Genomic DNA, 24,122 nt, shown 5'->3' with positions numbered 1-24,122 from the left:
AACAACAAAAAAATCCAGAAAAACGCATGTCAAAAATTTTATAAATTAATTTGCATTTTAATGAGGGAAAAAAGTATTTGACCCCCTCTCAATCAGAAAGATTTCTGGCTCCCAGGTGTCTTTTATACAGGTAACGAGCTGAGATTAGGAGCACACTCTTAAAAGGAGTGCTCCTAATATCAGTTTGTTACCTGTATAAAAGACACCTGTCCACAGAAGCAATCAATCAGTCATATTCCAAACTCTCCACCATGGCCAAGACCAAAGAGCTCTCCAAGGATGTCAGGGACAAGACTGTAGACCTACACAAGTCTGGAATGGGCTACAAGACCATTGCCAAGCATACTGGTGAGAAGGGGACAACAGTTGGTGCGATTATTCGCAAATGGAAGAAGCACAAAAGAACTGTCAATCTCCCTCGGCCTGGGGCTCCATGCAAGATCTCACCTCGTGGAGTTGCATTGATCATGAGAACAGTGAGGAATCAGCCCAGAACTACACGGGAGGATCTTGTCAATGATCTCAAGGCAGCTGGGACCATAGTCACCAAGAAAACAATTGGTAACACACTACGCCGTGAAGGACTGAAATCCTGCAGCGCGCGCAAGGTCCGCTGCTCAAGAAAACACATATACATGCCCGTCTGAAGTTTGCCAATGAACATCTGAATGATTCTGAGGACAACTGGGTGAAAGCGTTGAGGTCAGATGAGACCAAAATGGAGCTCTTTGGCATCAACTCAACTCGCCATGTTTGGAGGAGGAGGAATGCTGCCTATGACCCCTGGAACACCATCCCCACCGTCAAACATGGAGGTGGAAACATTATGCTTTGGGGTTTTTTTTCTGCTAAGGGGACAGGACAACTTCACCGCATCAAAGGGACGATGGACGGGGCCATGTACCGTCAAATCTTGGGTGAAAACCTCCTTCCCTCAGCCAGGGCATTGAAAATGGGTCGTGGATGGATATTCCAGCATGACAATGACCCAAAACACATGGCCAAGGCAACAAAGGAGTGGCTCGGGAAGAAGCACATTAAGGTCCTGGAGTGACCTAGGCAGTCTCCAGACCTTAATCCCATAGAAAATCTGTGGAGAGAGCTGAAGGTTCGAGTTGCCAAACGTCAGCCTCGAAACCTTAATGATTTGGAGAAGATCTGCAAAGACGAGTGGGACAAAATCCCTCCTGAGATGTGTGCAAACCTGGTGGCCAACTACAAGAAACGTCTGACCTCTGTGATTGCCAACAAGGGTTTTTAAACCAAGTACTAAGTCATGTTTTGCAGAGGGGTCAAATACTTATTTCCCTCATTAAAATGCAAATCAATTTATAACATTTTTGATGTGCGTTTTTCTGGATTTTTTTGTTGTTATTCTGTCTCTCACTGTTCAAATAAATCTACCATTAAAGTTATAGACTGATCATTTCTTTGTCAGTGGGTAAACATACAAAATCAGCAGGGGATCAAATACTTTTTTCCCTCACTGTATCATCATTTTAAAAACACTCAGCATGCATCTTAACACTGCTGTTCCATAATACTCATCCATGAAAAATCTGTGCATTAGTTTTGAGCACTGCCATATTCCCACCTGATTCAGATAATAATGATCATGTTAAAATGTTGAACTTCAAGTACGTTTAGGAAACAAAGCTGAAATAACTGATAAAAAGATTCAACTCGATACAAAACAAAAGGTAGTTTCCTGTTGGGTTTGCCTTCACGGAAGGCGAGTTAAATACCCAGCAGAAAGGGAGGAGGAAAATGTGCGGCAGCATCCTAATCTCAGAGAGTGATAAAGCTCGTACACTGAAAGTGTCATTTACACTTTACACAATTTCTAATTAAAGCATGTAGTTGATCAGCCAAGACATTTGCTTGTTTCGTTTTGTACTGGAGCTACAACTCTAAATTAGCAAGCGAGTAATAGGAGTTCCATTACCCATCTTTCACCTATCCATTCCCTTACCCATGTTTCACCAGTCTTTCATGTAAACATCAGCCTTAAACTTATCTAGTTATTCAGTAATGACACACAGACTTCTCGTTGTGGTTTAGGAAACAGTATGACGCTGTAATTCTAATCGATAAACATTCTTGGCTGGAAAAGTTAACTTTCTTTTGTTTTTCACTCGAGGCAAACATCGCAAAAAAAAAAAAAATCCATCCATCCATTTTCCAAACCACTTGTCCTACAGCAGGGGAGCACGGAGACTATCCCAAGGAACTCGGGGTACAAGGCGGGGGACACCCTGGACAGGGTGCCAACCCATCAAAGGGCACAATCACACACTATGGACAATTTGGAAATGCCAATCATATGATACATGTTTTTGGATAGGGGAAGGAACCAGAGTACATGGAGGAAACCCCCAAAGCACAGGGAGAACATGAAAACTCATATATATATAGCAGCAGTAGTCTTTCACTGCAAATTTAACTATGGCATCAACTATACATAATAACCACCAAGATTCCACTTTAATTCAGTCTTGTTACAGCATGTAGCTACGTTAAGCTTCAGTGTGAAATGATAGACGCTAATTTAACACCCCAAACATGTCTTGGCCCATCAACTACTTTGGAGAACCATGTCATTTGTTGTTCTTGTTTATGAACTACTTCTAAATTTCTAAATTAAGTGTTTTATATCACATATATTTTGTGACTGATACAATACAAACAATATAATGCAAAAAAAAAAGCCAAAAGCCATGTTATTCCCATATATATATATATATATATATATATATATATATATAAACAAGAAAACAAACTTGAGGAGAATGCTGGATTTGTGATATGGAGTGAAAGTAATCATGTATTCAAGCATATCAAGTCGACAGTCATTGTTATATCATGATATAGTAAAAACAAGTAATCATTTTTATGCCAGTATAAATATCAAATGACAAAATAAACAGTACCACAGAAATAAGACTTGTTTAGTATAAGGTGAATTGGGTATAACAGCAGAGTTGTGCGTACTGTCTGCTGTATGCAGCAAGCGGAGGACTGTAACACTACCGTACCTCCTGTTGTTCAGTAACAGGAGAATTAGTATTGTGTTGTAGCCTACTTATAGAGGTTATGAAATGGATATTCATTGTTGTATAGCAGCTGGTGTCCTTTCAGGTGCAGTGTTGTTGGTCCAGTTCTTCACGTGGGTAAAGATGTTTTCTCTAGAAAAAAAAAATAATGTTGTAACTTAATCCCAAATACCTGGGCAGGAGAATAATAAAAGAATTAGTCACACACAGTGAATCCATATAGTCTTCAAGAGGGAATTCACTGGAATGAATAAACCTACTGACTATATGAACTTAAAGCCACATCCTTCAAACATTTTTGAGGAGGCATCACTGAAATATTATAGTAATTCGAGAAAGTTGTTAGGTATTCACTCAAAGACTTCAGTCTGTGGTCTGCAGAAAGAGCCTCGTGTGTTTGGATATCTGAAGAACAGTGAGTTACCTGTTCTAGCTCTCTGGCGTAGGAGCTCGTGTGGAGTGGCACTTGTTCCTCTGCAGGAAAAAACACATTCATCAGTATTCATACAAGTACATGCTACAATGCACGAGTAATTGCTTTAGCCCTACACGGCAAGCCCGGCCTTCCCTAAAATTTTGTTAAAATGCAGCAATGAAATGTTTCTATATTAAAAATGTAGAAATCTGTCTATATTATTCATCTTGGTGACATTCAATATTTTAGCTAATCAATTGGTCAAATATTCCACTGCAATACTGCACTGTTATACACACAGCTTCACTGGGCGGCGGCTGTGGATCAGGTGTTTGAGCGGGTCGTCCACTAATCGTAGGGTTGGCGGTTCGATTCCCGGCCCACGTGACTCCACATGCCGAAGTGTCCTTGGGCAAGACACTGAACCCCGAGTTGCTCCCGATGGCAAGTTAGCGCATTGCATGGCAGCTCTGCTACCATTGGTGTGTGTGTGAATGGGTGAATGAGACACGGTGTAAAGCGCTTTGTATAAAAGCGCTATATTACTGCAGAAAATAAACATGAGAGTGGCTTTTGCAAATATATATATATATAAATCTAGATGTTTATTGGACAATTTGCTCTTCACTTGTCCTGCTTCTCTATGTGATGATTGGGAGATCTCTCAAACCTTGTAACCAACTGCCAATCATTGCAATGGAAATCTCATATTTAAACATATCAGTGCCAGACAGACTCCCAAAATAACGGTGCAGCAGTACTCACACAAGTCAGTAGGTTTCACACAACTGGTATAGCTCGTCAATTTATCTTTGTAATTGTAAAAGTACAAGTTATAAAAGTGATGTTTGATTGTTTTGTGAAAAATGTTCCCTATTTTAAGAACCAGCAGCCGACACTGCTGCAAAGTAATACAGAGAGAGAGAGAGACAGAGTGAGGGACAGGACGAGACAGAGTGAGGGATAGGACGAGAGAGTGAGGGACAGGATGAGAGAGAGTGAGGGACAGGATGAGACACAGTGAGGGACAGGACGAGACACAGTGAGGGACAGGATGAGAGAGTGAGGGACAGGACGAGGCAGAGTGAGGGACAGGACGAGACAGAGTGAGGGATAGGACGAGAGAGTGAGGGACAGGATGAGAGAGAGTGAGGGACAGGATGAGACAGAGTGAGGGACAGGACGAGACACAGTGAGGGACAGGATGAGAGAGTGAGGGACAGGACGAGACAGTGAGGGACAGGACGAGAGAGAGTGAGGGACAGGATGAGACAGAGTGAGGGACAGGACGAGACTCAGTGAGGGACAGGATGAGAGAGTGAGGGACAGGACGAGACAGAGTGAAGGACAGGACGAGACAGAGTGAGGGACAGGACGAGAGAGAGTGAGGGACAGGATGAGACAGAGTGAAGGACAGGACGAGAGAGAGTGAGGGACAGGACGAGACAGAGTGAGGGACAGGATGAGACAGAGTGAAGGACAGGACGAGACAGAGTGAGGGACAGGACGAGACAGAGTGAAGGACACGACGAGACAGAGTGAGGGACAGGATGAGACAGAGTGAGGGACAGGATGAGACAGAGTGAAGGACAGCACAAGAGAGAGTGAGGGACAGGATGAGGGACACGACAAGACAGAGTGAGGGACAGGACGAGACAGAGTGAGGGACAGGATGAGACAGAGTGAGGGACAGAGTGAGGGACACGACGAGACAGAGTGAGGGACAGAGTGAGGGACAGAGTGAGGGACAGGACGAGACAGAGTGAGGGACAGGATGAGACAGAGTGAGGGACAGAGTGAGGGACACGACAAGACAGAGTGAGGGACAGGACGAGACAGAGTGAGGGACAGGATGAGACAGAGTGAGGGACAGAGTGAGGGACACGACGAGACAGAGTGAGGGACAGAGTGAGGGACAGAGTGAGGGACAGGACGAGACAGAGTGAGGGACAGGATGAGACAGAGTGAGGGACAGAGTGAGGGACAGAGTGAGGGACAGGATGAGAGAGTGAGGGACAGAGTGAGGGACAGGATGAGACAGAGTGAGGGACAGGATGAGAGAGTGAGGGACAGGACGAGACAGAGTGAGGGACAGAGTGAGGGACACGACAAGACAGAGTGAGGGACAGGACGAGACAGAGTGAGGGACAGGATGAGACAGAGTGAGGGACAGAGTGAGGGACACGACGAGACAGAGTGAGGGACAGGATGAGACAGAGTGAGGGACAGAGTGAGGGACAGAGTGAGGGACAGGATGAGAGAGTGAGGGACAGAGTGAGGGACACGACGAGACAGAGTGAGGGACACGACGAGACAGAGTGAGGGACAGGATGAGAGAGTGAGGGACAGAGTGAGGGACACGACGAGACAGAGTGAGGGACAGGATGAGACAGAGTGAGGGACAGGATGAGAGAGTGAGGGACAGAGTGAGGGACAGGATGAGACAGAGTGAGGGACAGAGTGAGGGACAGGATGAGACAGAGTGAGGGACAGAGTGAGGGACAGGACGAGACAGAGTGAGGGACAGGATGAGAGAGTGAGGGACAAGATGAGACAGAGTGAGGGACAGGATGAGAGAGTGAGGGACAGGATGAGAGAGTGAGGGACAGAGTGAGGGACAGGATGAGACAGAGTGAGGGACAGAGTGAGGGACAGGATGAGACAGAGTGAGGGACAGGATGAGAGAGTGAGGGACAGAGTGAGGGACAGGATGAGACAGAGTGAGGGACAGAGTGAGGGACAGAGTGAGGGACAGGATGAGACAGAGTGAGGGACAGGATGAGACAGAGTGAGGGACAGAGTGAGGGACAGGACGAGATAGAGTGAGGGACAGAGTGAGGGATAGGATGAGAGAGTGAGGGACAGGATGAGAGAGTGAGGGACAGGATGAGAGAGTGAGGGACAGAGTGAGGGACAGGATGAGACAGAGTGAGGGACAGAGTGAGGGACAGGATGAGACAGAGTGAGGGACAGGATGAGAGAGTGAGGGACAGAGTGAGGGACAGGATGAGACAGAGTGAGGGACAGGATGAGAGAGTGAGGGACAGAGTGAGGGACAGGATGAGACAGAGTGAGGGACAGGATGAGACAGAGTGAGGGACAGAGTGAGGGACAGAGTGAGGGACAGGACGAGACAGAGTGAGGGACAGGATGAGAGAGTGAGGGACAAGATGAGACAGAGTGAGGGACAGAGTGAGGGACAGAGTGAGGGACGGGACGAGACAGAGTGAGGGACAGAGTGAGGGATAGGATGAGAGAGTGAGGGACAGGACGAGACAGAGTGAGGGACAGAGTGAGGGACAGGATGAGACAGAGTGAGGGACAGAGTGAGGGACAGAGTGAGGGACAGGACGAGACAGAGTGAGGGACAGAGTGAGGGACAGGACGAGACAGAGTGAGGGACAGAGTGAGGGATAGGATGAGAGAGTGAGGGACAGGACGAGACTGAGTGAGGGACAGAGTGAGGGACAGGATGAGACAGAGCGAGGGACAGAGTGAGGGACAGGATGAGACAGAGTGAGGGACAGGATGAGACAGAGTGAGGGACAGAGTGAGGGACAGGATGAGAGAGTGAGGGACAAGATGAGACAGAGTGGACAGAGTGAGGGACAGGATGAGAGAGTGAGGGACACGACGAGACAGAGTGAGGGACACGACGAGACAGAGTGAGGGACAGAGTGAGGGACAGGATGAGAGAGTGAGGGACAGGACGAGACAGAGTGAGGGACAGAGTGAGGGACAGGATGAGAGAGTGAGGGACAGAGTGAGGGACACGACGAGACAGAGTGAGGGACAGAGTGAGGGACAGGATGAGAGAGTGAGGGACAGAGTGAGGGACACGACGAGACAGAGTGAGGGACAGAGTGAGGGACAGGATGAGAGAGTGAGGGACAGGATGAGAGAGTGAGGGACAAGATGAGACAGAGTGAGGGACAGAGTGAGGGACAGGATGAGACAGAGTGAGGGACAGAGTGAGGGACAGGATGAGACAGAGTGAGGGACAGGATGAGAGAGTGAGGGACAAGATGAGACAGAGTGAAGGACAGAGTGAGGGACAGGATGAGAGAGTGAGTGACAGGATGAGAGAGAGTGAGGGACAGGATGAGACAGAGTGAGGGACAGGACGAGACAGAGTGAGGGACAGAGTGAGGGACAGGATGAGAGAGTGAGGGACAGAGTGAGGGACACGACGAGACAGAGTGAGGGACAGGATGAGAGAGTGAGGGACAGGATGAGAGAGTGAGGGACAAGATGAGACAGAGTGAGGGTCAGAGTGAGGGACAGGATGAGACAGAGTGAGGGACAGAGTGAGGGACAGGATGAGAGAGTGAGGGACAGGATGAGAGAGTGAGGGACAGAGTGAGGGACAGGATGAGACAGAGTGAGGGACAGTGTGAGGGACAGGATGAGACAGAGTGAAGGACAGAGTGAGGGACAGGATGAGACAGAGTGAGGGACAGGATGAGAGAGTGAGGGACAGGATGAGAGAGTGAGGGACAGAGTGAGGGACAGGATGGGACAGAGTGAGGGACAGGATGAGACAGAGTGAGGGACAGGATGAGACAGAGTGAGGGACAGAGTGAGGGACAGGATGAGACAGAGTGAAGGACAGAGTGAGGGACAGGATGAGACAGAGTGAGGGACAGGATGAGACAGAGTGAGGAACAGGATGAGAGAGTGAGGGACAAGATGAGACAGAGTGAGGGACAGAGTGAGGGACAGAGTGAGGGACAGGATGAGAGAGTGAGGGACAAGATGAGACAGAGTGAGGGACAGAGTAAGGGACAGGATGAGAGAGTGAGGGACAGGATGAGACAGAGTGAGGGACAGAGTGAGGGACAGGATGGGACAGAGTGAGGGACAGGATGAGACAGAGTGAGGGACAGGATGAGACAGAGTGAGGGACAGAGTGAGGGACAGGATGAGACAGAGTGAAGGACAGAGTGAGGGACAGGATGAGACAGAGTGAGGGACAGGATGAGACAGAGTGAGGAACAGGATGAGAGAGTGAGGGACAAGATGAGACAGAGTGAGGGACAGAGTGAGGGACAGAGTGAGGGACAGGATGAGAGAGTGAGGGACAAGATGAGACAGAGTGAGGGACAGAGTAAGGGACAGGATGAGAGAGTGAGGGACAGGATGAGACAGAGTGAGGGACAGAGTGAGGGACAGGATGAGAGAGTGAGGGACAAGATGAGACAGAGTGAGGGACAGAGTGAGGGACAGGATGAGACAGAGTGAGGGACAGGATGAGACAGAGTGAGGGACAGGATGAGAGAGTGAGGGACAGGATGAGACAGATTGAGGGACAGGATGAGAGAGTGAGGGACAAGATGAGACAGAGTGAGGGACAGAGTGAGGGACAGGATGAGACAGAGTGAGGGACAAGATGAGACAGAGTGAGGGACAGGATGAGAGAGTGAGGGACAGGATGGGAGAGTGAGGGACAGGATGAGAGAGTGAGGGACAGGATGGGACAGAGTGAGGGACAGAGTGAGGGACAGGACGAGACAGAGTGAGGGACAGGATGAGAGAGTGAGGGACAGGATGAGAGAGTGAGGGACAGGATGGGAGAGTGAGGGACAGGATGAGAGAGTGAGGGACAGGATGAGAGAGTGAGGGACAGGATGAGAGAGTGAGGGACCGGATGGGACAGAGTGAGGTGAGGTGTAGGTGCTTACTTTCTGATGCAGTCGATAGTGAAGTGATCGGTCAGACAGCCAGGGATGTTTCAGTGACTGAGATGCACTCATCCGCCAACTATATTGAAAACAAGCATTAATCTGCAAACGAATGCACACAATTATAATGAACAATAACACACACACACACACACACACCCTCCCACCCACACACACACACACACACACACACCTTACCTCTTGCTCTTAATGAGCAGGCATGTTATGAAGTCTTTGGCTTCTTCAGAGATATCTGCAAACTCAGCCTCTTCAAAGTTCCACTTACATTCTAGGATGTTATTCAGCGTCTCATTGTCATCATCACCCAGGAAAGGAGAGAGACCGCTTAGCCTACATGTGGGAGAAGAAGAAGAAGAAGAAGAAGACTACGACTTGCATCTAAAATAAAATAAAACAGTAAAATGTAGACTTAAAATAAAAAATAGACTTATAAATAAATTCTATTTTATAAAGTTTCTTATAAATAAAGTTTATTTGAATAAACTTAGGAAGTATGTAATGTAACCTATTTATGTTTGAGATTAGTTATCCCAGTTTTAGATTACTGCACAACCGCAGGTCCCTGGTGACTTGTGGGATCTTGTAAAGCTGTCATATGCTTAATAATAGATATGCAAAGTTCTTATAACCCTTAGAAAGAACACAGAAGAATGATTCTATTATATTTTTGGAGGTCCCGGAGAACAATCAATGGCTTCCATCATTCTTAAATAAAAGCTGAAATTCTTTTTACTGAAACGCTCTTTGAACACAAAGCCAAACTGAACCTACATGAGACAAGGGCTTTAATCAGGAGGTTTAATCAGGACATCCCAAAGATCTCTCTGGCAGGAGTCTACAGGACTTGTGTCTACACTTCATAACAGGACACTGTACGGTTAGTACAGGACACAGCAGGTTCCAGCCCATGTCAGGTGGTTACGGCTCGGGGACGGTTAATTGGCGAGTAACAACAATCGATTACCACCGCACATACTAACTCAGGAAACACTCTTACACGAGTGCCAGCTCCTCACTGCGGACCTCTAATACTTCACCCTGATAAATACAGCGTCATCCGAATGTTCAGATCTTCTGCTACAATGCTCACGATATGCAGATTGAGATCTTAAAGCCCAAAGTTCTCCGGAACATGCAATGAAATGAAATTTAGCTAGGAAAATATCCTATATAACAACCGGGTAACTATACAGATTCCACAACAAATATAAAATCAGACAACTATCATCCAAGAGCTTTGAATACATTTTCCTCTTATTCCTCATTTCTCTCCCCTGATTGGCTGTGGTAACTGTGTGTTCAAGCTTCTTTCCTGTCTGACGCTGAGGGGTGATGACATTCTATATATCTGAGGATTGTCAGTGCTATAGTCTTTCAAGAATAACATATTATGGAGTATTTTTATTGCCGAACTCTATAATCTTTTCATGTTTAGCAGAAAAACAACTGTAGCTTTAAGTACTAGTAATAAATCAAAATGTTCTTTGCACTCACAGCATGTAGGTAATGACTCCTAAGCTCCACATATCTGTTGGGAAGGAGACAAACTCATAGTTGATCACCTCAGGTGCAAGGAACTCAGGAGTGCCAAAATTCACTCGGAGCTTCTCCCTTGGTTTATATCTGACGATGGGAAAGAGTTAGAGTATAAAAGAGAAGACAGGGAGATGGAGATGACACGGCTGGCGTACGAGCCAATAATTCCACTCAGTGTACTAACCTTCTGGCCAGACCGAAGTCGATGATCTTGATTTTATTTGTTTCTCGACTCACACACAGTATATTTTCCGGCTGGAAAAAGCATCAAAGGTTCATTTGAATTTCCGTGTGAGTGACTCATGTATGAAAGTTGGCTGGTAAGCGTGCACTACCTTCAAGTCAAGGTGCAGTATGTACATCTTGTGCATGTACTGCAGCCCCTCTGTGATCTGTCTGATTAACAACACCGTGTCCAATTCGGTCAAATTGTAATTCTCATCGATGATGCGGTCAAATAATTCTCCTCCCTCGACACTGAGATCACACACACACACACACACACACACACACACGTATATGAATGTACACAATGTAACATCCTGTGATCTAGATGTATGTCTTTATTTACTTACTACTCCATGATGAGCGTGATATCATTACGAGACTCATAAGCAGCATAGAGCTGGATGAGGCTAGCATGGTTCAGCTGATTCATAACCTCGATCTCACTTTTCACCACTTCCTGAGAAGGGAAGATAAGTACATGAACCATACATCAAGCAGATTATTAGAGAAAAGTGTATTCATTTTTTTAAATGATATGCAGTGTGTTCAATATAGTACACAGGTGTATATATATATATATATATATAGTATAGTATAATATCCAGCGATGACATGCAAGCACGTAAGCCAGGGGTGTTCAATCTGTGTGCAAAGGGCCGGTGTGGTGTGTGTGCAGGTGTTCATTCCGATCAAGCAGGAGCCACGCCAGTTTCCACCTGTTTAATCAGTTGATCTTGGCTTTCAGTAGACTCAGGTGTGGCTTCTGCTTGATCGGAATGAAAACCTGCACCACACCGATGCTCTCAGTACAAGACTGAACAGTCCTGATGTAAGCGATTTACCTTCTCCTTCTGATTCCTGGTTTTGATGATCTTGGCAGCCAGTGTGAGGCCAGAGGTATTCTCCACACACTTATGGACCATTCCAAAGCGCCCACTACCGAAACCAAACACATTTTACACCAGGAGGTTAAAGATTTACCAGAAATCTTGCACTGGTTTAAACCATCACTTCTGTATTTCAGTAAGGCCATTCCTGATTAAATGCCATGCCTGCGATATTTCACCAGGTACCATGACACTCTAGAATATTACGCAGGATGGGGAGTTAATGCTAGATGTGAAAGATTAGGTTTTAAAGTTCTACCTAGCCTCGTGGTTTTTACTTTCGTCACAGTGAAAAGAAATAAAGATATTGCCTAATACAACAGACCAGTGAGTTTGTAAGACAGCTCTCTCTCTCTCTGTTTCTCTCTCTCTCTCTCACTCTCTCTCTCTCACGTCTCTCGCTTTCTTGCTCTCTCTCTCTCTGTTTCTCACTCTCTCTCTCATGCCTCTCGCTTTCTCGCTCTCTCTCTCTGTCTCTCTCTCTCTATCTCTCTCTCTCTCACATCTCTCTCTCTCTCTCTGTCACTCTCTCTCTCTCTCACTCTCTCTCTCATGTCTCTCGCTTTCTCGCTCTCTCTCTCTCTCTGTCTCTCCCTCTGTCTCTCTCTCTCTGTCTCTCTCTGTCTGTCTCTCTCTCTCACATCTCTTGCTCTCTCTGTCTCTCCCTCTGTCTCTCTCTCTCTGTCTCTCTCTCTCACATCTCTCGCTCTCTCTGTCTCTCTCTCCCTCACTTCTCCCTCTCTCTCTCTCTCACATCTCTCGCTCTCTCTCGCTCTCTATGTCTCTCTCTCTGTCTCTCTCTCACACTTGTCTCTCTCTTTCTCACACACACCTGTCTCTCTCTCACCTCTCTCTCTCTCTCACACACACACACACACACACCTGTCTCTCTCTCTCTCTGTCTCTCGCTTTCTCTCTCATACTTGTCTCTCTCTCACACACCTGTCTCTCTCTCTCATATTTGTCTCTCTCACACACCTGTCTCTCTCTCTCATACACCTCTCTCTCTCTTTCTCTCTCTCTCTCACACACACACACACACACACACAAACACACACATGCCTCTCTCTCTCTCTCTCTTTCTCTCACACACACCTGTCTCTCTCTCTCACACCTGTCTCTCTCGCTTTCATTTTATGCCATTTGCACCTGAACGTTGTAAGATTGGGATACTATACAAGGCCAACCAGTTCGACAGCAAGGCCATCTTATTCTTGAGACAGCAGGATCCATCTTATACAAAGCTCAGCAATGAACAGTACTATGCCCCAGATAGTGAACACAAGGACACCAAGAAAAATGCTTTCACCAGTAGCTTAAAGACATGAATAAAATTCCATGCAAAGTGTCTGGAGCAAAGAGAACTTGAAAGTGTGCAGGAAAGATGTTGAACAGGAATGGGGTGGAAACCAGAATATCAAGTTCTCTTTCAATGAACAACACTGGAACATGGAACATCTTTGCAAGAATATTCACAGACTTTGTTTGAACTAAAGAAGCAAAACAGGAAATTATACAAAGGCACAGAAATCCCATATGAGAATTTCCTATGAGAAATAAGAGATCTGTACAACACAAACACAGAATGCTGGGAAAGCTAACAGAAGCAAGCTTTGGAAATCCTTGGCTACAGAAAAGAATCACACAATCTTGCACCAGCTAATATACTTTGGGACACGATTGTTATTATAACTTCTGTGGTGCAATTTCGTTAGTATACAAGAGTGTTTGCTGGTCCATGATTCTCTAAACAGTCTTTTGTAGGCAAGGATTTCCTGACTTTTTCCTGGCTACTGACATTTTCTGAAATAGACAACCCTGCCATCTCTCCAGAACTATATTAAGAAGGGTGTTGAAGTAAGGAGAATAAATGCAATCAGGCCGAGGAAACCGAAGAAGAAACAGCACACAATCACATATTCTCAATACCAGTTCATAAAGGAGATAAATGCCTACACAAAGCCAAATTCAAGCCCAAACACAGGAAAACACGGCACACTGATATCCAAGAGAGAAAACAAGCTCAGGGGAACACATCATAGAAATCAGTCTGAGCTTTCCTTGCCTATAATTACGGGAAAAGTATCCACCTGACTTCCTACCAACTGAGACCAAATCCACCACAGAATGAAACACACAGAATATTAACATTTTGAAGATATTGTAGCGTCTAGAGCGCAGGGTGGCTTAGTGGTCAGCACTAAGGTTAGTGGTTCGCCTCACACCTCCAGGGTCGGGGATTTGATTCCCGACGCTGCCCTGTGTGTGCGGAGTTCTCATTCTCCCCGTGCTGCGGGGGTTTCCTCCGGGTACTCCGGTTTCCTCCCCCAGTCCAAAGACATGCATGGTAGGCTGATCGACATGTCCAAAGTGTCCGTAGTGTATGAATGGGTGTGTGAGTGTGTATGTGATTGTGCCCTGCGATGGATTGGCACCCTGTCCAGGGTGTACCCCGCCTTGTGCCCCATGATCCCTGGGATAGACTCCAGGTTCCCCGTGACCCTGAAGGATAAGCGGTATAGAAGATGGATGGATGTTTCTTCAAAGATTCCCTGTGCATTGGTCATAGGGTTTTCGATATATTACTGCATCCATACATACAACCATCAGTTTATACTGTATTGTCTTTCTGCTGTTCTATAGCTCACCCTCCAAGCACTTCCTCTCTGTTGACGGTGTAATAGGTAGCTATCTGTTGGGTTTTGGTTGTCACCAAACGGTGCTCAAAGGGTGCTGGAGGAGGAGGCGAGCAATCTGGAGGACAGAGCAAAAAGGAGAAATAAGAGAACTGTCCAAATAAACAGTCCGAGATCACTGTAGCACATCTTATACCTAAGATGTACTCTTCAGGCACTGGTTCTACTTCTTCCCTCTCCTCCTCAGGTTTCTCTGGCTCCACATCTGATGCTCCCACTCCAGGCTTCTTTTCTTCCTCACTTTGTTCCACCTCCTCTGACCTTTCCTCCACTCGGCTTTTCTTGAGGTCATCTTTCTCCAGATTCTCGACTCGTCTCTTAGTATGGGCGATCAACTCCATGTGTTCATCATTGCTACACAAACACACAGCACACGTGCATTAAGAAAAGAAAAGATTGAAGATTTTCCAGATTGAAGATTTGAGTGAAAATATTACTTCTTCCAAATAGTGTCATCGGTTCTGTTAAAGATAAAGTTTTATTAGTCATGTTTGAGTACCTTTCCTGAGGGACCGCATGGTCTTGACTAAACTCACAGGTTGATAGGAGTAAAGATGGCGCCTCTGGAACACTCAAGCCATCTTCTCTTTCTATTCTCTGATTCATTTCCTCTTTGTTTGTCTCTGTTTCCTCATTCAACCTGGATTCTGTGAGAATATCTTTATCTTCCTTACTGCCCTCTTTTTCCTTCTCTGCCTGCAGCTCTTCTTTATCACTCTCCTTCTCAGTTTGTGCTTCTTTCTCATTTTGAATAAAGTCCAGAAGTCCTGTTTTGCTAGTGTCAGCTTCAGCACTGCCATGGGAAAGGCTGGTGTTCTGTTGATTGAGCATTTGCACCTTTTCCAAGTCATCCTGGGCTGCACCTTAAAAGAAATAAAACCACAGCGTTTCTATAGTCATGGGCCCTATTTCCATGCCATATTATCATAATGATGATGCCAGGCTTGTCATGGACCAGATCTGTGCGTTCAGAGTTCAATTTGCATCATCAAACATCATTAACCACCCTAGAAACGTACCAGCTGAAACACAGCAGGCGGATTTGCACTTACCTGTTACATCTGGAGGTTTCTTCTTCTTCTGTGATGTCAACACCTTTAAGCACACGCTTGGCTTCTCCTTGCATTCCTTCTCTTTCAGCTGTATAGGGCCAAAGAAAAGAGAGAACATCCAAGAAACCTTTTTAAAAAACATACGAAAGCTTTAAAAACTGAATATAAGGCATCTGGAAAGTAGACGGCTTGCAGTAGACATCATACTTTAGTCAGTTTTCAAATGATATCACGTTAAATGATAACGCAAAACCAAAGTATTATCATTTCTTACCAGACGCACTCTTCTGCTGTCCATAACAAACCATAAGATCATTGACTAAATGACTAAATAGAGTAAGAAATAACAATGATAGCAACAGGCTTAAAATACATACTCTCTTCTGAACCATATGTGTGTACTCAAGGTTGCCTTTGACAGAGTAAAATAATATTAAGTTATTTAAAACCATACAGATACTGTACATGCAAACATGAAAAAGCAATAGAAATAGAAAAATAGGTGACAGACAGATATGTGTATATATATATATATATATATATATTAGTGTGTGTGTGTGTTCTAGCTTGAATGTTAGACACATTGTGTAAATCAAATGGCAAAAACCATTTTCTCAAAACTGAATCCCTTTTCCAAACGCAGGTTGTACTGCTACAAGATGCGGGATGTTGAAGGGCTCGATGCAAGGCACTGTACACACAAATGCACAGGCTCTTGTGAAAGTAAATTTAGAGCCACAGGCAGACAGTTCATCTGCTCAGCTGTCTCTCTAGACTTTGCAGAGATTATAGAACATAAATGCCATGTTCTTAATTAAATGTACAACTAGCTTACATCCATCCATTTTCCATATTGCTTATCCTACGCAGGGTCACGGGGGAGCCTGGAGTCTATCCCAGGGATCTCAGGATACAAGGCTGGGGACTCCGTAGACAGGGTGCCAACCCATTGCCGGACACATCATAGGGCGCACGTATTCACACACTATGGACAATCTGGAAATGCCATTCAACCTACAGCACATGTCTTTGGCTTGAGGGAGGAAACCGGAACCGCCTGAAGAACAGGGAGAGCATGCAAGTTCTGCACACACACGACGGAGGCAGGATTCGAGTCCCCAACCCCGGAGGTGCGAGGCACCACGCCTTACCCTTATACTAATACCTAGGTGTGTATTTTTAAAGAGTTTGCTGAATTGACTGTGTTTGAGCACCTCAGGTGATGAACCTCACCTCACCTGATGAACTCTGGTCGGCAGTTGCTCCAAGGCAATCTAGTCTCTAAGCCTTCTGATTGGTCTGTTTATTTATTATCTCCATGTTATTAACACACGTTACTTAACATCCGCTCTATGTTCTTCTTACAGGTTTGCTCACAACCGATCGTGTCCAGATGACTCACGGCTGACTTCTGAAGCGTCAGGAGCATGTCTGTGTGTGCATACTTTTATGTGTTTTATGGCTGTAGGTGTATGCGTTGGTGTGTTTTCCACCAGGATGTCTTCGTCATTCAGGACAGGACCCAAGTCCTGCTGCTAAACACACAGACAGGACACGTGACAGAGCCAAGTAAACAAAGATTTGACGTGGACAACTTGGATGAAATTCAATGAGGATGTTTAGCTATTTTAATCAATTGAATCATAGCATCCTTTTGGGATAAAGGACCTAATCTTTTACTGAATCAAGAAGAAAAAAAAGCCTCATAAAAGCCATTGTAACGAAAGGTTTCATGCTTGTAAATTTATACCAATTTGCATAACTCAATTCAAACAAAAAATTAGGTTTGTGGTGGGTTTAGTACCGGCAACGTTTCTGCTAAATAAAATGCCCATGTTCATTCATATCATAAATCATATGGCTTGTTTGTAATGAGATTATTATTATTATTATTATTATTATTATTATTATTATTAAGCATGCTGTGAATGTACAGCACACTGTGAAGGTGCAGAGGCTGTTAGACTGTCATTTACCACAGTTGTACAGGGGCTTTACTTTGATCTGCCCAGACTGAGTCCCTATAATAAACACCCCTCATGCTATAATGCAACTTAATAGCCTGAATTAGTAGAGTACCAAAAGGACCACATAATGACCTTATAATAGCCTGGACATCATGTACCACTTAGTGCCTGTACTCTGAATGTGATGGCGTCTGAACGAGAAAGTGGATTCGATTCCTACATGTCCTGACGTGTTTTATTTCTTACATACCATAGCAATGTTGAATTTATCCATGAACAAGCTGTGCTTTTTAATAGTTTATAGATACATTTAATGTTGTGGAACATCCATGGGAAAAGTTAGTTCATGTTAGTACGTACATTATAGCAGCTGTTAATAGAGAGGTCAGAGGAGAATGGCCAGACTGGTTCAAGCTGACAGGAAGTCTACAGTAACTCAAATCAACGCTGTTTACAAGCACGGGCATGATGGGCTACAACAGCAGAAGTGTCTTACTGCAGACTTCCTGTAAGAGGTGTACAGCTGTTCCTATTATAGTGGCATAACTGAATATGAATACGTTATTTGGTTTGACCAGATAATGTGTTGTAGACAAACACATATAGTTAGGAATATCAGGTACACTCCTTGTTGTTGTTGTTTTAAGGTTCAGGGCATCTGGTTGAGACTGCGGGTGAACTTCAGGACTGGAAAGTCACTGGACATGGCAGTAAAGTCGTATGAGTGGGAGGTTTTTACTTTCATACTTCAAATTGCACAAGTATGAAACTTGTGAGACAAAGACAACATTCATTATGAGAAAAAAAAAAGAGGGGTTTTCCCCTTGTGAGTGTTTTACTCCGGTAGCCCCACGTATTTGTTACCAACTGGCCCAGAATCCACTTTTTTTTTGTCACAAAAAAAGGCTGGAAAGAAAATATTTTCTGACAAAGATATTACAAATTATTCAAGCAAATAATTCATTTATACATTTATCTAGATAAATTCATTCGGAATGAATTCTTATTTTAATTGTCCTCAGTAATACCTGACCATGATTCACCAATGGAGGGCAGCAGATATGCACACACACACACACATACACACACACACACACACACACGCACACACACACACACACACACACACACACACACACAGGATTCCATGACACCCTATAAACTTGGTGTGGTACAGAATAGCTCTTTAACTACTTGTAATGACTCCGTGTCACTCAGGCACTCATTCACTGATCCACATGCAGGTTAAGAGTGTTAGCATTCGTGTGTGTAACAGAAGAAGAAATTTGGTATATCTATAGTAATGGAAGGTGTGTGTGTGTGTGTGTGTGTGTGTGTGTGTGTGTATTCAACATCTATAAAACAGTTATTGGTTCAGTAGTAACCAAAGACCAGAGCAGGAATGATGTGACATTATCATATGTCGTTATCGTTATGTTTAACTCAACCAGTTTAAAATCTTCCTGACTTTACAAGGTTTGTAAACTGCATAGTGTTTATGGATTGAAGTGTGTGTGTGTGTGTGTGTGTGTGTGTTCAGAGAATGTGATTGTTTGTATAAGATAGGTTAAGGTTCAAGTAAGTGTACAGAGAGGTCGAGTGCTATTTTAGTGTATGGGAGGGTAGAAGAAGGTAACTGAATCTCTTCCCAACCCCCACCCTCCTTTCTTTTCTCTCTCAACACATCTCGCTGGACTCAATTTATTTGATGTAATTGATATGTGCACTGACAGGCGCCACCTCCTCTGTGCAAAACACAGCGGGCATGTGTGGGGAGTAGAAACGTATGTGCTGACGTGGGGGAGCCCCTGGGAACCTCTGGCAAACACTTGTCCAATGATGAAAGCAGGCGTCTGGCACGCGGGGGATAAACACATCACCGCTCGCTATACTGCAGCCACTACTGCTAATATCTCTCCCAAATGTGACATTGTGAACGTGATTGAATAGGATTGCAGATGGTTAATGCTCTATAAGGGCCGAACAGTCAGATGTAGTTTAATCACAGATTCTGACCTGCTCAATTAAGCATATATAATTGACTGTGATCGTAGCTGAGACTGTAATTGTTATTTTCTCTCGGTGTCTGGTGGCAGGTTCTATTTTATTTCATTTGCATTTTTTAAAAAACATTTTATTTGATTTTATTAGAGGACCAAAGTGTAAACAACACACCTCTGTTATTTTTTAACAAATCTTTGTGTGGAAATGTACTAACACGCTGACTGTGTTGAAAACAATCCAAAATGTGTTGTCCTTAACTAGATATGCAGGTGTGTTTAAAAATGAACACGTGATGTGTTAAATATTTATAATATAAGTATCCCGTTACAGTTACAAATGACTTCATGAAAAATGTCATCAGTAACGTCATCCAAGTTTCACAACATGAAAGTAATGTAATCTGATTACGTTTGGATTACTTCAAGGTCACATATGCAAATAAAATCAAGAAAAAAGCAACATGATCAAAAATTCTTTGATTTAGAGCTTAAAAACATGTTCAATGTTTGGATTTAAAATAAATTTTAAAAAAGATCGCTGTCCACGATGCGGGTAACATTATATCACAGCAGCTAGGGTGACCCATGTTCTGGTTTTCCAAAAAGAGGACAATTTGGGAGTATCACTCGTTTTACATTTTATTCCTACATTCTTTTGAATATCCATGGAGTAAAATAAAATATTAGATGCTACGAGTGTATCTTCTGCCATCATTTACACATTTGAATGACCATGTAATATGAAACAATGTGATAACATGAAATTAAAAATGACCGTATATGGCCGTGGGCGTTGTTTCGGCTCAGGACAGATGTCATTTGCTGCTATTGTCAAGCAACCATTTGATACAACAGTGCTTCACTTTCGCGCATTCGCTGAGAGAAGGCTAACGGTTGACAGGCAGGAATTTGGCCAATAGTTGCTGCAAGCCTTTTATAATCGACCAATTGGTGTGATGAATTACAGAGCGGGGTTAAACATGTGCACACATGATGCAGTATTAGACCATAAGCACATCATAATGAAACTAAAGCCGAATCCCGGACATTTTCCTCAAATTTTTAAATCCCGGCCGGACGTTTTTTTTAAGGTCCGAAAAAGAGGACATGTCCAAGAAAAAGAAGACGCATGGTTACCCAAACATAAACATTTCAGAGAACGATGTGTGTTCATTTCTACCAAATGAACTTCAAGCAGTCATATTGTGTTAAGTCAAAAGATTAATTTCTTTGGCTTTAAATGAAAAAAAAAAAAAGAAGATGTAATCCTGATAGTATTCCCCTTTATTTATTTATTTATTTATTTATTTATTTATTTTACAAAATGTACCTGTAATCTGATTACTTTGTTTTTTGACATAACTGTAAGAGATTACAGTTACCATTTCCCTGTATTCCGTTGCTCCCCAAGCCTGAAAATAACACACAGCTTGTGTTAAATGTACTAAGACACGGATTGTGTTGAAAGCAACACAACGAGTTGTCCTTAACTAGTCACGCAGGTGTGTTAAAAATGAAAACACCATGTGTTATTTTAAGAGTGTAGAACACAGGGCCACCTGCTTCTGACAGTCAGTGGTAAGAGACCTACGCTCAGCACTTCTGATGATCCCATTCCACCTGAACACAATGTTCTCCACATACTTTTGAGCTCATAACTTATACAGAATAGACTGTGTAAGCTCACAGCGCGGAATAGTTTCAACTCTAATCTCTCACGATAAATTCCACAAACTGTATGCAAACGCCTCCATATCCTACTCAGAAAATCCCAAAGAGATAATCACCAGGCTGACTGGAAGAAAAATTCTGGTAGAAGTATCACACTCACCCAGGCCACCCCATACACCCACAACAAGTCTTGAGACCACCGATCACCTACTGTAAAGTACACTTACTGGAAAAATTGAACTTTAATTGATACCTTTAAATTAATCTCAGCTCCCCTCTCCTATCGAACATAGAACATGAGTAGGCCTGTCACAAGGCACAGCTAGCTAACTGACTATAAATGTTACGTTATAGGAGCTAGCTCGATATCCCGAGGCTGTTTGAGCAGGTGACAAAGCTTACCGTTTATTAAAGCGCTTCATTTTTATACCGAGATTGTAAAATATCCACTGACCTTCCGAACGAATTGCTAGAAAACATCTGTGCAGCTGTGTATCCTAATAATGTCGATTATGCACCCAGTTGTGGTCTTTACTTGCTAGATAGTGATAATGCAGTTAATCCAGCCTAATTAACTAACTTTAGCAACATGCTTGCAGATCAGACTGAACTGCAGTTGAAGTTACTTAAAAAACGGCCTGGTATTTTGTAGCATCCACATGAAGGGCTTTTCCTTTTCGTTCCTTTTCCATCGCTGCTCCACCCGTCTGCTTCCTGTCTGGTCGTCAGCGTATCTACATTTCTGGCTTTGCTTTCTGTTTCACGTTGCTTTTATTTACGGACGCTAGATGGAAATAAGGCCAACGATGACCAATAGCGTTGTAAGACTAGCGGGTTCATACAGTATGATACTTTACATTATGCAATTGCATACAGTTGCATTATACAGCCGTACTTTTGGGGAACGAGGCGCTGCACCTCTGCTCGTGCGTGCTTTATTCAGGTCATGTTCAAAACGTCAAGAAGGTTTCCCAAAGAATGCTAGGAATTTACAGGTTTTATCACGCCGGGTTAATGTACAGACAACACCTTCATGCAAATACGAGAAAGAAATGGAATGAAACGCACAACGCCCGAGACAGTCGCACATTCCAAAGTGATGCTATTTGATTGCTTGATTTGCTTTTACAGTGACGTGTTCACTTCGGAAAGGTAGCAAAATCTGCGCAACACAGCGGAGACTCACCAATAAACCTGCTGACCCATATCACATGATGATTGTGCTTATGAATGTCTGAATCATTCGACTCAGATCACTGAGAAACCAAAGCAGCAAGGAGGTTTCCACAGCTCACATGCTACGTGCTGTTAGACAATCAAACACACATAATGCATCTGTACTGTTGTTTATAAAAACAAAAACGGTATAGGTCGTACTGTGCATTGCATGGATTTCGTATAAATTCAGCACTAATATTTCAATCCTCTACACTCTCACTCAGTACACACGTTGCCATATGTAAGCGTGGGGATAACAGAGCATGTGTATTACCTGCGAGTAAAGTGATGTGCTTCCTGTTGATTTATCTCGTTTCCTCTTGTGGGTGAATAAACTCCAAAACTTCCTCCATAAAATGGACGCAACTAAGCACACACTACCCACAATCCAAACATCCTTATCGCACACGAAGTTCTCCATGGTAACCAATGTCACAAACATGGGGCCCAAGTCTGAGCCTCCGTCTGGGCTCAGACACTACTGGAATGGCACTTTTAATTCCCTATGTATCCCTATCTCCCACTTTTTCAGCTCTTCGTTAACAGTAGTCTGGTTGTTGACATCAACGGATTGGCCAAGCCACAGATTTTGAAAGGGAGACTGAAGTGACCCCCCTCAGTCCTCCTCTCTATATGGAGCAGAGTATGTGGCAGTCATGGAGACAAGTGTCAAACAGGTGGAACTCCGGCTCCGAGGGAACGCAAGGTGGTGAAGAGGACCCAGTGTATCCTTTAACGTTAGGCACAGCACTTAATGTGCTTAGTCATTCCTTCACACTTGCACATTTGCACTTACATTCACACATGCAAATGCCTGCACACACACACACACACACACACAGACAAATTTTTGACATGGATCAATCAGGAATCTGTCGATCAGGACGCTTTCGTTGAATTATGTGTCTATAAATGCCAAGGAGTACAGGTTAGAGCACTCAAACTAGAGGCCGAAGTGAAAATCTAATTCACAAATACTGATGGCACACACTCAGAGAACATTAGTCATCGTGGAGCAGCCAAAATCCAAAGCAAACATTTGGGTTCTTTTTCTAGTACTTAATTATATAGGATATCTTGGGTACCAAGGCCAGGTATCATATGATATCAGGAGAGAGCTGCTAATACAACCGAGATCTTTAACACTCTTACTTCAGCAGTTCCAAAACTAAACACACACACACACACACACACACATACACACACACACACACACTCGCACACTGCTGGATATGCATGGCACTTCATCTATTTGAGTGAGGCCAAGTCTTAGAATGACGCCTGGCCAGAGCATCTAGAGCTGGTATTCTCCTAATCACTCATGTCAAGAGAGCTGCATGTGTGTGTGTGTGTGTGTGTGTGTGTGTGTGCTAATTAGAACACCAACATGGGAACAGACTGCAAATACACACACCATCTTTTAAAACTGACACTAAATAGACTGATTAGAGAAATATCTAATAGATAGACAAATAAAATACACATGGAATATAGTATCCTCTTAAATGCAGTGATTAAATCTGTCTAATCAATCCATCCATCTATCACTCTGTCTAATCTATCTATCTATCTCCCTGTCTAATCTATCTATCTATCTCTGTCTAAGCTATCTATCTATCTATCTGTCTATCTCTCTGTCTAATCTATCTATCTATCTATCTGTCTGTCTGTCTATCTATCTATCTATCTATCTT

At 43.9% G+C, this 24,122-nt stretch overlaps 1 protein-coding gene across 2 annotated transcripts; it reads right to left on the bottom strand.

Annotated features, from left to right (window-relative positions):
* Positions 1 to 2,798: 2,798 nt before the first annotated feature.
* On the bottom strand, positions 2,799 to 23,618 carry mylk4b (myosin light chain kinase family, member 4b). Of its 2 annotated transcripts, XM_053614442.1 has the most exons (14): positions 22,703 to 23,618; positions 15,570 to 15,657; positions 15,017 to 15,380; positions 14,654 to 14,871; positions 14,470 to 14,575; positions 11,777 to 11,870; positions 11,282 to 11,391; positions 11,042 to 11,183; positions 10,891 to 10,961; positions 10,665 to 10,793; positions 9,348 to 9,500; positions 9,150 to 9,228; positions 3,478 to 3,527; positions 2,799 to 3,185 (listed from the first exon to the last, which is right to left on the bottom strand). In XM_053614442.1, exons 1-13 carry the CDS (start codon positions 22,868 to 22,870, stop codon positions 3,483 to 3,485), a joined length of 1,767 nt encoding a protein of 588 aa, XP_053470417.1. In that variant the 5' UTR covers positions 22,871 to 23,618; the 3' UTR covers positions 2,799 to 3,185; positions 3,478 to 3,482. The 2 variants fall into 2 exon arrangements, with proteins under 2 accessions (XP_053470417.1, XP_053470416.1); XM_053614441.1 differs by having other exon boundaries at positions 14,470 to 14,871.
* Positions 23,619 to 24,122: the final 504 nt, after the last annotated feature.

The sequence above is a fragment of the Ictalurus furcatus genome, chromosome 25, assembly GCF_023375685.1.
Source record: "Ictalurus furcatus strain D&B chromosome 25, Billie_1.0, whole genome shotgun sequence".
Classification (NCBI taxonomy): Eukaryota; Metazoa; Chordata; class Actinopteri; order Siluriformes; family Ictaluridae; genus Ictalurus; species Ictalurus furcatus.
This window is presented reverse-complemented; position numbering and strand designations above follow the sequence as displayed.